The sequence below is a fragment of the Cotesia glomerata genome, linkage group LG3 (genome assembly GCF_020080835.1).
Source record: "Cotesia glomerata isolate CgM1 linkage group LG3, MPM_Cglom_v2.3, whole genome shotgun sequence".
In the NCBI taxonomy this organism is placed as follows: domain Eukaryota; kingdom Metazoa; phylum Arthropoda; class Insecta; order Hymenoptera; family Braconidae; genus Cotesia; species Cotesia glomerata.
The window spans coordinates 29,553,183-29,569,698 of record NC_058160.1 but is presented as its reverse complement, the minus strand read 5'-3'; the positions used below and the strand labels follow the sequence as shown (position 1 = coordinate 29,569,698).

General features: G+C 30.9%; 2 protein-coding genes and 1 long non-coding RNA gene across 3 annotated transcripts; 1 reads left to right on the top strand and 2 right to left on the bottom strand.

Annotated features, from left to right (window-relative positions):
• Positions 1-334: 334 nt before the first annotated feature.
• On the bottom strand, positions 335-2,046 carry LOC123261502. Its single transcript, XR_006508679.1, has 3 exons — positions 1,806-2,046; positions 923-979; positions 335-597 (listed from the first exon to the last, which is right to left on the bottom strand). It is a non-coding gene; the product is annotated as an uncharacterized LOC123261502 (long non-coding RNA).
• Positions 2,047-4,030: 1,984 nt separating this feature from the next.
• LOC123260450 lies at positions 4,031-8,958 on the bottom strand. Its single transcript, XM_044721550.1, has 5 exons — positions 8,800-8,958; positions 5,209-7,421; positions 4,613-4,702; positions 4,350-4,434; positions 4,031-4,255 (listed from the first exon to the last, which is right to left on the bottom strand). Exons 1-5 carry the CDS (start codon positions 8,831-8,833, stop codon positions 4,134-4,136), a joined length of 2,544 nt encoding a protein of 847 aa, XP_044577485.1. The 5' UTR covers positions 8,834-8,958; the 3' UTR covers positions 4,031-4,133.
• Positions 8,959-9,084: 126 nt separating this feature from the next.
• Positions 9,085-16,516, top strand: LOC123260449 (nuclear pore complex protein Nup160 homolog). The gene is made up of 7 exons (XM_044721549.1): positions 9,085-9,305; positions 9,491-9,804; positions 11,233-14,229; positions 14,607-15,089; positions 15,238-15,471; positions 15,549-15,648; positions 16,246-16,516. Exons 1-7 carry the CDS (start codon positions 9,221-9,223, stop codon positions 16,260-16,262), a joined length of 4,230 nt encoding a protein of 1,409 aa, XP_044577484.1. The 5' UTR covers positions 9,085-9,220; the 3' UTR covers positions 16,263-16,516.

Sequence of the window (16,516 nt, the reverse complement as noted above, 5' to 3'; positions counted from 1 at the left end):
TTTAAAAATGTCGAGGTCTACCTTATCAGTCTACTTTGTCGATAACTTACTAACTGCAGATGAGAAAAATTTTCTTGATAAGATTTATTTACTATCAAAAAATAAATTTATAAAATTTATTACAAAATTTTTATAAATTTCTTGGCTCAATTTTCCAATATTTCTTCATAATTTTAACAATTATTTATAAGTTATTTATTTATTTATCAACATAAACATCAAAAGAAAATATATAAAAATTAAATAATATTAAGTAACAAAATTAATTAGAATAATTTTTTTTTAATTAATCCTAAAAAATATTTTACATTAAGTAAATAAATAAAATGCGATATTAAATTTCAAATAATTTATTTAAATAAACTTTTAGCAGTTTTACAACATAATACACAGTGAAAAAGTAATCCAAATAAATAAAGTGCAATTATTAAGATATAATCAAATAAATTCAGTTAAGATGAATTAAACTGATAGGTCCCTAATGGAAATCTTGAAATTTTTCAGCAACAGGAATAGAATCATCTTGTGGATTGGCCTTTCACTTGCAGTTGCAGGGGCTGCACTTGCAAGAGCCGCCGGATTTGCAGGCGCATTTATCTGTAAATTTAAATAAATATCAGTAACTATCCCGAGTCCATTTGAAGAAAAAATTTTTCCTCTGCATGACTGTTAATTATACGGGGTCTACTGTGAGAATTGTTCTCAAGGTTCATACCACGTCACCACGACGGTCATTGACTCGTAACGAGAAATAAAAATCTACTTTGTCTTGTTACAAACCTTTACCCTTCATTATTTTAAACTAGTTTTTTCCCGTGATATATTATACTTAGTCATTGGATAATAAAATCAATCATTTTAAAATACTCAACATTCCTTGGTTATACTTAAATTTATTTTTATTAGTTTAGTAAATAATTACCTCCGCTCTCGCAGCATTTGCAGTCACTACCGCAATTGCATGATCCCTGGCACTTGTCTAGAATAAAAAAAAAATTATTACTGATTTTAATTATTATTGACTTGTTTTAAAAAATTAAAATAAATTTTTTTTATAATAAAATTTATATTTAAATTAAAAAAAAAATTATTACTGATTTTAATTATTATTGACTTGTTTTAAAAAATTAAAATAAATTTTTTTTTATAATAAAATTTATATTTAAATTAAAAAAAAAAATTATTACTGATTTTAATTATTATTGACTTGTTTTAAAAAATTAAAATAAATTTTTTTTATAATAAAATTTGTATTTAAACTTAAAAAAAAAAATTATTACTGATTTTAATTATTATTGGCTTGTTTTAAAAAATTAAAATAAAATTTTTTTATAATAAAATTTGTATTTAAATTTTTAAAAAATTAAATAAATTTATAAATATAAGAAATAAAATTCCTGGAATTATTGAGTGATTAAATTCTTATTAACTCGACCGGTATTGAAATTCCATAACTCTATTGCGACGTACAGACAATAAAATATTTATAAAATCATCAATAAATAACAAACATTTCATAGAAAAAAAAAACTATTATAAATTTCCTTATTGATAAATTAATTTTTTAATGAAATAAAATGCAATATTAAAATTCCTCGTTAAATTAATTTAGATATTTAAAAATATTTATTTATTAGTTTAGAAATTATAATAAAAAAGAAAATATATAATTTATAATTTTGAGAGAAACGACGGAAATAAAAATTCCACATTTTAAAGATTTGCAAAAATACTACAAAAATTAAGTATTAATTAAATAATTAAAAAAAATTTTTTTTCAAATAATAAAATAATAAAAAACTCACCTTTGCATTTGTCTCCACATGGACCAGGCATGTTGATTATTTTTAATTAAAAATATAAATTCACTTAGACAAGTAGAAGTTACTCACTGAATAGTCAGAGAAGTGTATGTCGTTTTACGTTCCTGCGCTTTGAATTTATTGATCAGGCCCCTCCACTCATAAAGTGCGACTTACCCACGTAGTTCATAGTATAGGTGCCACGTACTACGTAAGAATTATCTCCTGGACGTGTGCAACGGAGCCGAGATGCTGTGTGCCGTGTACAACAAACTTATCGAGGAAATTTCTAGTAGCCCATTGGTCACGTACTTTATTGTTACTCAAAACAAGCCGCTATTGGATTAAATCAAATTTCAAACGAAAAAAAGGGAACCGTGTGCAACAATTCGAGAAATTTACCGGTTAATATATTATTACATTTATATCGATGAATATACATGATAATAATGAATCATTTCAGATTGTAAAGACAAACAATTATCAAGTCAAGGCTATAGAACTTTCGGGTTCTTTTTTATTTTATCTATTTAAGTATTGTACATTTTTTTTTTTTTACTATTGAAACTGCCGACTGTTTGATATTTTTTTTTGTAAAACAAATTACTATTATTATTATTATTAATATCGCGTGACTAATGCAAAAAGGGCGCATAGCTACACGTTAGTAGGGATCCATGCTAAAAGGGCGCATAAAAAAATTTTTTTTTGCCATTCTTCTTGAAATCGCTCAAAACACAAAGATCTGTAAAAAAAAAAATTCGAGTATCCTAAAGCTAAAAGAGCGTAACTCAAGACATGCGCCCTTTTAGCTTTTAGAAAAATAGTGCCTAAAGCTAAAAGGGCACATAAAAAAAATTTAAGTTTTTATAAAAAATATTGATAAATAGCTTCACAAGACATAAAATAAAAAAGTTTAATTAAAAAAAAAAAAATTTCCTAACAGCCGGTCCCTACACGGAAAGAACAAGATTACACGGGGTATTATCCTAGATTATACTCAGTGATATCTGTGGTGGAAAAAAATTTCAGATAGTAGCTAAAAAAATCCAGATTATACTGCGTGATATCTGGATTATACTCATTTTAATCTGGATTATACTAACTACTATTTGAAATTTTTTTTTACTCAGTATAATCCGGGATGATATCACGTGTCATCTTGTTTTTTTCGCGTACGATTGCAGCTTTATATTTCTCTTCTAGACAAAGAAGAATTTTGAAAAAAACGCTCTGCTACGTAATAGATTTTTTTATTATCTATTTCGTATAGCAGGGTGTTTTTTTCAAAATTGTCATTTGTTCAAAAAAAAAACATAAAACTTCAATAGCTTTATAATCATGAATGCATCGAGGATAGTACCGTCTCTTGCACTGAGTGCGACGCGAGAAAAAGAGGGGATCGGCTGTTTTTAAGTACTTAAATAATATTGAAAAAATAATAATTTTCAACTATTTTTATACAAGCAATAGATAATTAAATTAATCGAAAACTAATGGGATTGAAATAATTTTCAAATAAAAAATAAATTAATACGATCACGCAGATTTTGCAATTTTTTAAAAATATTTGTAATTGTTATTTTAAAAGAGTGTATGTTGAGTTAGAATACGCCTCTTTCGTGTGAATCTACCGTTTTTTTTTTTTATTTTTAGGCTAAAAATGAGCATTTTAATGAATTATTTAGAAAAAAAATTTGTAAGCTCTTTTAGCTTTAGGTCATAAAATTTTCTAATTCCAAGAGCTAAAAGGGCGCATAATTAGAGACCTACGCTCTTTTAGCTTTAGGAAATCAATGCTTGATTTTTCGACGAAGAATATGTCAACTAGTCGATTGGTGATAAAAAAAAAAAATTATGCGCCCTTTTAGCTTTGCAAAGCTAAAAGGGCGCATACTTTGCCATGCGCCCTTTTTGCATTAGTCACGCGATATTATTATTGTCATTATTATTTATTATTATTATCGTCATTATTTATTATTGTCATTATTTATTATTATTATTATTATTATTATTATAAACCGTATGCACTAATTACTTCGAATCTTTAAAAAACTAATTTTATGAGTCATATATTAAAAGTATGTATTTAAAATTCTCATTTAAATTAATACTGCGTATATCTCTTAAATATTAAAATATATTTTTTTTTATATCATCTATATATCAACCATATCAAAGCCCTAATATGTAAAATAAAATTATTGACTATGACTAATAAATAAATCAAATTAATTTAAGTTTAGTCAGATCTAGCTACCCATAAATAAAAATCGGCAATTTTAATAACTTTTATATGTAATGTAAAAATATATATGTAATTAAACCGGGTTATTTTGTTCTGAAAATTTGATCTCTAGTTCGAGGTGTAATGGCGGTTCTTTTTTCCGCCACGGTTTTAATGCGCACTGATGTGTTTTGCAGATCGCTGTTTGGAGTGATTGCCATTCCAGCTGTTGTATAATCCCAGTAACAATAAATATATTTATTTAGACATTTTAAAAATTTAATAAATAAAATAATTGATTAAAAAAAAAAAAAACTTACGATGCTTTATTACAGCGCGGCTGTCTTTTTTAGCGACCAGTTTTTTAACTCGTGAACCTTGGGGTGTAACTGGACTGGCATCAAACTAAAAATATTTTTTATTTAATTTAATTTGTTTATGACTAAATAGATTTGATTATGAATAAATAGAAGTTGTAAAACGTAATAAATAACTGAAATGTTGTTCAAATAAATTATTTACATTTATAATCATTTTACTGATAAGAGATTAAAAGATAAAATTGTAAAAAATAATAAGTTACCTCTTGGACTTGTTTTTTCGACTGGTAAACAGCGCTCGGAAAATTGAATTCAAAATTCGGTGGATTATTTTCATTGTTAATTTTTTTTGGCTGAAAAAAAAAAAAAATTTATTATTTAAATAATTTCAAATAGAATACCGGAAAAAACTGACTCGGAAAAAATTTTAAAGTTATGAAAAATTCATATTAATTCATTAAAATTATAATAGCATAAAAATTATAATAATATTTTTTTTTGTAACAAAAAATAAAGCGATCATTCAGAAAGTGTTTGTTTTTCAAGAAAATTGTGGGGGTGATAATTATAATTTTTATTTTACACTGAGAAAAAAGTACTACTCTTGAGAAAATTTTCTTGTCACAAGAATTGATCGAATTATTTTTGTTTAATTCAAGTGAATCTATTCGTTTATTAATCTATCAAAATTAATGCCAATATTTAATTATCATGATAGATATTTATTTTAAACGATTCTTAAGCCAAGAAATTTTTTTCTGGACAAAATGTTTTTTTTCTCAGTGTATAATAATTTTAATGAAATAATATAAATTTTTCATAACTTAAAAATTTTTCCGATTACCATATAAATAAATACCTTATAATTAAGCACTTCTTCTTTAGAAAGAAGATATTCATTCTGCAATTTCGGAATAGTTTTAATAGTAATAGCATCTCTGCCCCCTCTTATGTAATCAGCAACCGGACTCCTCACTTCAGAGGAACTCGGGTAAATTTTATCAAGCAAATCACCCTTATTACTTTTCGGTATGTTTTTCTTCCCAGGTGTCGGGAAAAAAACCCTCTTCTCCTTCGGAGGAGCTTTTCCCGGAGTGCAAAAATATTTCCCTCCGTACTCAACCCTAGGACTCTTAAACGCCGAGAAATTTTTACTGCTCGATGTTGGCGTGTTAGGCGTCACCATAATCATGGGTGGATTAGCCGGAACTTTGAACACCTTTGAAGTCACCTTACTCACAGATTTAGCAGCAACATTAGACAAAGCCGACGACATTTTACTAGGAGTAAATTTAGTGGAAATATTCTTCCTAGCAGAAACAACTCTAGGAGTGACTGGAGCTGAGGTCGTTCTTTGGAGCACACGAGGGGTCGATTTAGGTGTTACAGGAACCCGCTTAGAACTCGGCGATTTATTTCTTACCAAACCCGTCGCTTTGCACCTCAAATTCATCTCTGGCGACTTACAAGATTTAGATCTAGTTAATTTTTTAACAGAACTGCTGGAAAGTTTCCTCAACGTAACATTTCCCATTCTCGAGTCCAGAGACTCATCATCACTGCTGGACAATTTATCAGTTCTTCTGCTTCCAATCGCTGTCTCAACTCCTGAGTCATAAAGACCGTCCCCGCTCTTCAGTCTGCTGCTATTAGACACGTCAAAGTAAGTATTAACAACGTTCAAAAATTCAGTAGAATAAGACCCGGCTATTTTGTCTTCAACAATATTCTTAATCGTCATCTCAGTCTCTGCTAGCCTTTTGTCTCTCTCTGCCATTTCTTTTTCAATATCCCAGTCATCGAGCGAGTCGTAAAGATTACTAGAAGCTCTCCCTTGTTTATTTAAAGAATCCGGCGTCAAAAAAGGACTATCACTCTCCTCCAATTCCCTGGATTCATTTTTAGAATCTTTAATAGAAAAAGGAGAAACTGAAGCTAGCGCCAATTCTTTTTGCCGACACTCCTCTAACAATTTCTTCTGCTCCTCGGTTAATTCAGGCATTGGCTTGGGACTCTTGGGTATATCATCTCCTAGACACTGTCTTTCATGAAATGTAAAAGAAGACTCATTAAAATCTCTTCCAGAGCCCAGAAAATTCGGAGATTTAGTATCAGACTTTGGAGTTTCCATCCCGCGAGTCAACGCAGCGATACGAAGAGGCGTGCTAGCATACGCGGAGCTCTTCATCAAGTCAATCGGAGTTTTTCTGTAGACTTTTTTGTTCCTCGTGTTGTTCATCGGAGTCTTGGATAAGTTTCCTTCATCGCTCGGCTCAACCGACGGTGAAACTTCCGGAGTGTCTTTAAATATCGTCTGGTCGTTTGTAAAAGGTATAGTTTCGTCCTGGAGATCCCGAGTCTTCCCGATAACTTGGAGCACCAGGTCTCTGAAGGCGCTGATGGACTCGTCGTGGCTGGTCAGCTGAGTCTCCTCGAGGATTGTCTTCAATTGCTCTTTAAAGTCGCTGGGTAATTTCTCGAAGGATTTTGTCAGACGGTCTAAATAAGACTGTCTTCCGTTGTTGCTGGATGTTGAATCAAGGTTTTTAATTCGGACATTACCCAGCTGGTGCAAGACCTCTTTTATCTCCAGCAAAGAAGTATTTGCATTAGAAGAGTCCGAGTGGAACCACGAATCGTGAGGATTGTTGGGACATCCAACCGCGTCGGCGTAAGAAGAAGCTGTCGTTACGGTGTCATTTATGTTTTTGTTCAAAAGATTGTTGATCACCTCGAAGGACTTGGACATAAAGGACTCTTCAGTGGTCTGGATTGCTGAGGAATTTTCTTGGTAGGTTGACTGACTGCTGTAGTAAGAGGTTTCTGATTTGTGAGAACTGATGTCGGTTTTAGGGTCTAGTAAGTCGGCTTTTGCTTTGTTCTCCGCTTCTATTTCTCGGCAAGTTTCTTCGAGTCTCGCTAGGCTGGGGTACTTCAGGGCGTAGTAGTTATCCCGCTCAAGCTTGGAGGATTCCAAGTCGCTGGAGCTGGTGAAGAAGCGCGTGTCTTTTAGGTTCTGGGAGAGTTCTTCGTCGGATAGGAATGAGTCTTCGTATTTATGGCGGGACAAGTCTGGAATTATTTTTTATTTATTTATTATTAATTATTATTAAGATATTTACTTTGATGATTTTATTAATCAATACTCATTAATTTCAGGGATTTGTAATTTATAACTGGGATTGAAGTTGCTAAAATGTAGTATAAACGCATTGTTTGTTATGTTTTAATTAATATCATGGGTCATTTGTTTTGTTTAAATTTTTTTAAAGGTTATAAGAAATTTTTTATTTCTGAGAATGGTCTTAATTTTATAAATAAATTAGATTTTTAATTTTTACATGTCAATTTTTTTTGCCATAATTTATTATGAAAATGAAGCTAGCTGATATTGCAAAAATTTTAGAAATTTTTTATTGCAAAAATTTCAATTCAACAATTAATTAAAAATTTCACATTTAAAAAACTTGAAAAACTATAAGTGCAATTTTTTTTAAATATATTTTTAGTTGTAATTTAATTAAAAATTTTTAGACGTCTGCTAACTAGTATCATTAATTTACTTGGTAAAAAAATTCTTAAAATTATAAAATATCTGATTAATTAATTTTCGTCTATTTGGATTAAAAATTTTAATATTATATGCATAAAAATAATTATACGTATGGAAAATTTTAATGTCTGCTAATTTTAGTATATTATTTTTAATTTTTATTAATGTTGTTAATGAGAATAAAGTTAGCCGACATCTAAAAAATTTTATGATTCTTTTTATTAAAGAATTATGGCAAAGAAATAAAAAAAAATTTTTTTATTTGTTAAAAATTTAAAAAGCTATGTGTAATTTTTGAAAAATATTTTTTAGCTATCATTTAATAAATTAAGCAAAATAAAAAAATAAAAAATGTCGGCTAACTTTATTATATTTTTTTATTTAATTGAAAAAGTATGAAAATTAATTTAGCAGATATTTTATAATTTTAAGAATTGTGACAAATAAATTATTGCAAAAAAATTGATATAAAAATTTAATAATAACAACAAATTCATTTTTTTTAAAACAAATTTTAATATTATTTAATAAAAAAAGTATAAAAATTAATTTAGCAGATATTTGATAATTTTAAGAATTGAGACAAATAAATTATTGCCAAAAAAAAATTGATATAAAAATTTAAAAACTAAAAATACAATTTTTTTTTAATTATTTTTTAAAACAAATTTTTTTATTAAATAAATTAAAAAATTATTAAGTGACCGCAAAATTTAATATAATAAAAAAATACATAATATGTCAAGGAAATTATATAGTAAAAAATCAATCAATTATTCAATAAGTTGTAAAAAATAAATAATAAAAAAAAACAGCGGTCTAACAATAATAATTCCGCGTGTAAAATAAATAAACAAAAAACATAAAAATGAGGTTGAGGTTAAGTTTGCAACTTACGGTTCCCACGTTCGATGTTTCTCCTCGCCTCCATGATTTTTATATAAAACAATTAACAAAACCAATTCCAACAATTGATGATTTTTTTTTACCAGACAATAAATAATTAATTTGTGTTAAAAACAATTAAATCCAAGAAACGCGTATATAAATTTTTACGACGACGGTTACTCGCTGGTCGTTAGCCTTTTGATTTTAAATAACTGTGTAGAAGCGGCTTAACACTGCAGCGCCATCTTTGTAACTGATTTGAAATTAAAAGAGAAAATCAAAATGGCAGCTAGTCAACTGACTCGATAAGAGAAAGAGAGGGATACTTTGTGCGGTTGCCCGCTCAAAATGTACAGAACTTGTGTTATTTAAACTAATTTATTGTAGTAGTAAATAATTGTGAAAACAAGTGAATTAAAATTGTTTAAAAATGATCGAATTTCCGCTTGGATACCGGGAAGTCGTCCCCGACCAAACGCAACCCGAAAATTGGAAGGAAATTATTTTAAATACCGGTAAAAAAAATTTACATAACCTAGTTTTGTTAATTACAGTTATTTATTTATACTACAAATAATTTTTTTAATAATTATTGATAAATTTTTATTAATTATTAACTAATAAATTTAGTGAGATAAATAATTTTTGTGAATTTATAAAACAATGACAAATATTAATTTATTATTATTCTAAATTTTAGGTGGAAGCCAAAGTACTCTCCAGGACATAAAAGTACCTGAACGTGCAAGCGGTTATTCATATCGTGACAATTACAAGTATTACACGCGGAACCGGTTTATTTACTGGCGAATAAGTCATGACATTTTGGAGCTGGTCGAGCACAGCTTTGACATCAATTTAATAAATTGCAAAATACGGTACAAGTTTACCGACACTCCGATACTCGACGGGATTTCAATACATGAGACGGTTAATTCTGTAGTGATACTTGTTGCTACTGTTTCGAGTATTCATAAATTGACATTTCCGCATCCAGATAAAATTCACAAGCAAGTGAGTATTTTTTTTTTTTTTTTTTCATTTTTTTAATATACAGTTATTTTTATTATTATTATTATCACTGTAATTTTTTTAACTATGAACGTTTTTAAAGATATAAGCTCATCTTGATGTTACTCTTATCAAGAGCATTCATTTGAGTACCCACATGCATTTTTATATATTTTTCATATATACATATATATAATATATATAAATATATGAAAAATTTATGTGGGTACTCAAATGAAAGGTCTCGATAAGTGCAACATCAAGATGAGCTTATATTTTTAAAAATATCATTAGTTGAAAAGCAATGTAATTTCTTAATTATTGAAATTTTTAAAGATATAAGCTCACCCTGAGATTACACTCATCGAGACCTTTTATTTGAGTACCCACATCAATTTTTTATATATTTTATATATTTATATATATGTTATATTTTTATATATATGAAAAATATATCAAAATGCATGTGTGTACTCAAACGAAAGGTCTTGATGAGTGTAATATCGGGATGAGCTTATATTTTTAAAAATGTCAATAGTTTACACGATACAAGGTAATTTCTTAATCATTAAAATTTTGTAAGATATAAACTCATTTTGATATTGCACTCATCAAGACCTTTCATTCAAGTACTCACATGACATTTTTGATATATTTTATATATATGGTATTTGTGAAATATATGAATATATGAAATATATGAAAAATTGATGTGGGTACTTAAATGAAAGGTCTCGATGAGTGTAATGTCAGGATGAGCTTATATCTTTAATAATGTCAATAGTTCGCAAGCTACAATGTGATTCCTTAATTATTGAAACTTTGTAAGATATAAACTCATTTCGATGTTACACTCATCGAGACCTTTCATTTAAGTACCCACATGACATTTTTTATATATTTTATATATATGGTATTTGTGAAATATATAAATATATAAAATATATGAAAAATTGATGTGGGTACTCAAATGAAAGCTCTTGATGAGTGTAACATCGGGATGAGCTTATATCTTTAAAAATGTCAATAGTTCACAAGACACAAAGTCATTTTTTAATTATTGAAATTTTTTAAAATACAAACTCATTTCGATGTTACACTCATCGAGACTTTTCATTTAAGTACCCACATGGTATTTTTTATATATTTTATATATATGGTATTTGTGAAATATATAAATATATAAAATATATGAAAAATTGATGTGGGTACTCAAATGAAAGGTCTCGACGAGTGTACCATCAAGATGAGCTTAGATCTTTAAAAATGTCACTAGTTCACCAGATACAAGCTCATTTAAATAATGAATCTAGAGACAGACCCTTTGAATGCATCCTAAATATAATAAACTGACCAAAATTATTTTTCGAGTATATACCTTTATTATTATTCTTAAAAAAAAAATCACTAATAATTTTATTATTATTAAAGGAACACCTGCTGATATCTCACCCAGATCTGACAATCCAATCAATCTTCAGCGAAGCATCAGCTCAAGTAGCCCGCGACCCTCACTCTTTCCACGTGATATCAAACATAGGCACCACAAACTCGCCAGTGCCTCACGCAGCAGCATCATGGCTAACCCTGAACCCCGAAGAAGCTCTATTCGCCCTGGCCTACAACACCGGAACAATTCTCCTGCTGCGCCTGGACGGAGCGACCGGCCTAGTGCACACCAGCGAGCTGAAACAAGACTCAATAATGCCGCGGTTTCTCAGCGGGATCGCCACAGCCTTCCGAGGCCGCAACACCGAGGGAATGGTAGCGATGTCCCTCGTGATCCACCCCTGCGGAGACGACACCTACCTCTTCGCGCTCTGCCGCGAGGGGAACGTCCGAATGTGGTCCTGCAACAAAGCCCAGTGCGTCGCAGTAACCGAGGTCTCCGCCGACAGCCAAGTAGCCCAAGGCGCTCACGGTCATATGCTCAGAAAAATTCTTGGATCTACTGACAACGAGCTCTACCTCGGAACTTACTTGAAATTCAACTACGGCTGCGAGTTCAGCATCCTCAGACCAGTCCAAGACGCCGGACTGTTCAAATTTATCCGAGTCTGCACTCTTTTTCCTCCAGACCAGCACCTAGTTGACTTTGCTTTCACTCCAACTCGACTCTGGGCCGCCTGGAGGACCACTGACCTGGACACAGTAGCAGTGACTCACGCCCAGCTGCCTCTCAGTGGCGCTCAAGTCACTTCCGAGTGGGAAACAGCCATCTTAGAACCCATTCCTGACCGGGATTACATCATCACTGATCCTGGGACCGATCCGAGCCAAGCTTACCTCAGTTACATTTTCCACCCCGGTCAATTCTCTCTTGCCGACATCACCCGGGCTTTGAACATCTACCGCCGCTCTAATTTCATGGCTGACATGACTTTATCCCCCGCGTTATTAAAAGAAAAAGTTTGCATGGCCGTCGAAGCTGAAATCCAAGCCGAAGTGATGGACTATGAGCTAACTGATGAAGATTATCTAGAAATCGCTAATCGTTGCTGGTCTAAATTTTATTCCTGCGTGATCCAGTACCACGTGAACGGAAGCAGGCCAGTTGGAATTCTCCTCCTGCCTACAGTCTACGGAGTAGTGTTACTAAAAAAATCATTCTTTTCTCTCCTTCGTCCCATGGAAGCTCTGGAGCACTTAATGCTCTCTAACGAAAAGTCCTACGCTTCTAGATTTAAAACCACCGCGATTTTTTCCCAAGATGAAGAAACCTGCCAGGACTTGATAGAATTAATGGAAGCTGTGGTGATGCTAGAAGAGCAACTGTCGGAAGAAACTAAGAGCAATTTCCAACGCGAGCTTTCTTACCTCAAAAGTCCGGACATTGTAGTAGAAGAATTGTTCTCAAGATTGCTAACTGATCCAGACGACCCGCTTGCTGACTACGATTTTCAATTGGACTTGTATAACAAATTAGAAAACGTCCGTGATCCTGCCAATGCCATGGAGATGTTGCTAGAAGCTCTGACTTACGACACAGTCCAGCCTGAGAAACTTAAATTAGATTCTGAGCCAGAAACCTCGCGGATGCTCCTCACTGTCAGCCATCTCTTCGGCAGCCAGCTTGGAATTTCTACTGTGTCAGTTTCAGTGTCACAAATTACACAGCTGCGCTTTACAATTTGTAGAAATTTGCTGCTTCTTCAGCAGATAATCCTAGCTAGGCCAGAGATTTCAATTTCTAGAATTTTACATGAAATAAAATCGTCCTTAGCACCAAGGACTGTTGTTCTAACTCAAGCTTATTTTGTGATGAACTGGATCTGCGAGTCGACGATTAATTTGCAATCGAGGCAGACATTGTTGGAGACAAGTATCCAGCGGCTTCAAAGTCTGAAATTAAACGAGGGACGTGTGACTAGTAGGCATCAACGTTCGACGTGTTTGTTGGAGCTTTTTATCCAAAGCTCGGGTGCAAAGCACGCTTACACCTTGATGGCGAATAATATGGAGCTGGATGCTTCTACTCTGGTCCCCTGGCACTTTGGAATGCTCACACACGTGAATTTAATAGGCCAGCTGATCTCTCCGCTCTGTGGAAACTTCGTTTTTCCTGAATGGCTGCTCTCCAGCTGTCAATTCAATTTGGTGCAAGATTACGTTCGGTTGTTGAGCACCTGGTGCGAGTGGAACAGCGCCTCCAGGAAGTTTATCCTCGCGGTCTCGCTTCTGGAGCTGGGAGAGACCAACAAGGCTTGTGACCAATTTTTAAGAGCTTCTAATGGAATTTTAACTGATAAATTTCTGGCTAGTATTCTTCTAGACGCGGCTCCGGGCTCGGACAGCAACGCGTTGGTACAATACTACTTGAAAACTATTGAATTATTTGAGCAGCATGGACCCTCTAAGTATATAATCGAGCTTGCAGAAACGGCGATCACCATCGCGGAAAAGGACAATCCAAACTTGCCGACGTTACACTCGATAATATTCACGCAGCATTTGCACCTGGGACATCATAAAGAGGCGTATCATTGTTTGAACTCGAACCCAGATGCTGCGAGAAGGTCAGACTGCTTGAGGCAACTCGTGGTGACCTTGTTTGAGAGGAAGAAGCTCATTGACTTGGTTTCTTTTCCGTATGTGGACATGTATGAAGAGCTGGAGAGGATTGTCGTCGGCAGGGCGAGAAGTGTGGATCTTATGGAGAATAATTATTACAATTTTCTTTATAGTTTTCATATTGAGAAGAATAATATTAGAAAAGCTGCTTCGGTTATGTATGAACAGGCGATGCGGCTGAGTCAAGAGTCACACTCGGTGCAGATTATTACTAGGCAAGCTCAGTGCTTGCTGGCGTGTATCAATGCTCTTAATTTGGTCAGCGAGAATTATAGGTGGATTGTTAAGCCAGTTGTTGATCAGACTTATCCGGATGAAGTAAATCCGAAGAAAAAACGTACATTTTGTGGAAAAGAGGTATTTTTTTTATTTTATCTATTTTTATTTTTTTATTTTATTTATTTTTATTTTTTTATTTTTATTTTTTTATTTTATTTATTTTTATTTTTTTATTTTATTTATTTTTATTTTTTTATTTTATATATTTTTATTTTTTTATTTTATTTATTTTTATTTTTTAATTGTATTTATTTTTATTTTTTTTTAAATTTTATTTATTATTATGTTTTTATTTTATTTTATTTATTGTTATTTTTTTATTTTTATTTTTTATTTTGTTTATTGTAATTTTTTTATTTTACTAATTGTTATTTTTTATTTATTTTATTATTAATTTTTTATTTTATTTATTGTCATTTTTTTAATAATTTAAATTATTAAAATTTTTATCAAAGGTCCTGCATTACAAAATCAAAAAAATGGTTGAAGTTTTGGAGCTCAAGGACATTCGGAACGAGTACTACCTAGTTGATGCAAGATTGAAGCTCTCTAAATTCAGGTCTGAGATGCATACTATCGCACAAGCAGACGCTGGAGAGCTGATAGTCTTGCTGTCGAATGTAGGACTGTACACAGTAGCGCTTAATTTGTGTGACAAGTTTGGAATTTCCAAAACTTCGGTTTTGGAGAACTTGGCGGGCCAGAGCTTGAGATTAAGCGAACACGAGGATCCTAATGCTTGGGACTGGCTCGTTTTGAACGATGTCTTTGATATTCCGGGTTATGGCTCTAATGTTGCTGATATTGCGTGGCGCTTATTGGAAAAATTGACTTTAGAGCATGAGAAGGAGGATAGCAGTGAGCTTCATAAAGGTGTAGCGAAAAAAATTCTTCAGCATGAAGCTTTCTTACCACAGTGGCTGGTTGCTTCTTTTAAAGTAAGTCATATTTAATTTTTAATTTTTGTTTTATTTAATTTTTAATTTTTATTTTTATCTAATTTTTATTTAATTTTTATTTTTTTTTATTAAAAAAAATTTGTTTTTTTTTTTTTAAATAATAATTAATTAATTGATTTTTTTTTAGAAACGTAACGCTGCAGAGTTACTAAGACTGATATTAAACTCCGGAAGATTATTAGAAGCAACTGATCTAGCTGTTGATTATATAAACGCAGTCTTAGGAGAAGGAAAAGAATATTTTGGGCTTGAAAGTCCATTAGTTATGTCTGGACCAGCAGTTTGGTTACCTTTTAATACTTTTGAAGTCTTATTGTTAGAATTGGAGCATGCTAGTAAAGAAGATCCTACATATATCGAGGTAATTTTTTTTTTAAATACAAAATAAAAATTTTTATTGTTAGCATTACTAAAAAAAAATATTATTTTTTATTACAGAGCCACAAAAATTTAAATAATAAATTAGAATGTTATATTGACACTGTGGTCCGAGTATCCAACGATATGGTTAGATTTAAAGTTCAATCCAGTAATAACAGTAAGTATAATTACATTTATCAATAATTTTTATTCTAAAAATAGATAGCTTGCTGGTTAACAGCAATGAGAATGATGAATATTATTATTATTCCAAATATTCCTGTTACTGTTGAAGCTATAAATCGTGGACATCGATTGAACAATACCTATAAAAATTAATTTTTAATTAAATTAAATTAAAAAAAAAATTAATTTTTACTTAACTTAATTTTAAATGAAATTAATTTTTACTTAACTTAATTTTAAATAAAATTAATTTTTAATTAAATTAATTTTTAATTAATTAGCAAAATTATGACAATAATTATTCAATTAATAATTACCATTAATAAAATAACTAATGCAGTAATAAATATTGAACCAATTGGTACTAACAGCCAAATACTTGAATAGTGTCGTTGAATTTCAGCCTCTAAGAACCATTGAAGACTTTTATTAAAACAAATCTAGAATAAATTTTTTCAGCTAATAAAAAAAAAAAAAAATTAAGTTTTGTAATTTAAAAAAAATACACACCATTGCGGAACCAGTGTGCCATTAAAATATTGTTTTTTTAACTTTTTAATGTAATTAATATTGTCATTTATTGTTCTAGTGTTGAGAAATTCGTAGTCCATCCAGCGAGTTTTGAAAATTCTAAATTCTGGAAGCTGTTACTGCCATAAGCTCAACATCAATAGCCACAAATTAACGAATATTATTTCTGTTAAATTTTAATACACTCGTTATACTAAGACATGCCAACTAGGATAATAATTAATAAAGTTACGTAATTAAATCACTTGGATCAATATTTAATCATTCTTTTTGTATTATTTGTAAAAAAAAATCTTTCGATTCCAATAAATAATAATTTTTACAATTTA

Coding starts and splice junctions, on each gene's coding strand:
- LOC123260449 (XM_044721549.1), top strand. CDS start 9,221: ATGATCGAATTTCCGCTTGGATACCGGGAAGTCGTCCCCGACCAAACG. Junction 9,306..9,490: donor GGAAATTATTTTAAATACCG/GTAAAAAAAATT, acceptor TCTAAATTTTAG/GTGGAAGCCAAAGTACTCTC. Junction 14,230..14,606: donor GTACATTTTGTGGAAAAGAG/GTATTTTTTTTA, acceptor TTTTTATCAAAG/GTCCTGCATTACAAAATCAA.
- LOC123260450 (XM_044721550.1), bottom strand. CDS start 8,833: ATGGAGGCGAGGAGAAACATCGAACGTGGGAACC. Junction 7,422..8,799: donor AAACATCGAACGTGGGAACC/GTAAGTTGCAAA, acceptor AAATAATTCCAG/ACTTGTCCCGCCATAAATAC. Junction 4,256..4,349: donor CCGCGCTGTAATAAAGCATC/GTAAGTTTTTTT, acceptor ATTATACAACAG/CTGGAATGGCAATCACTCCA.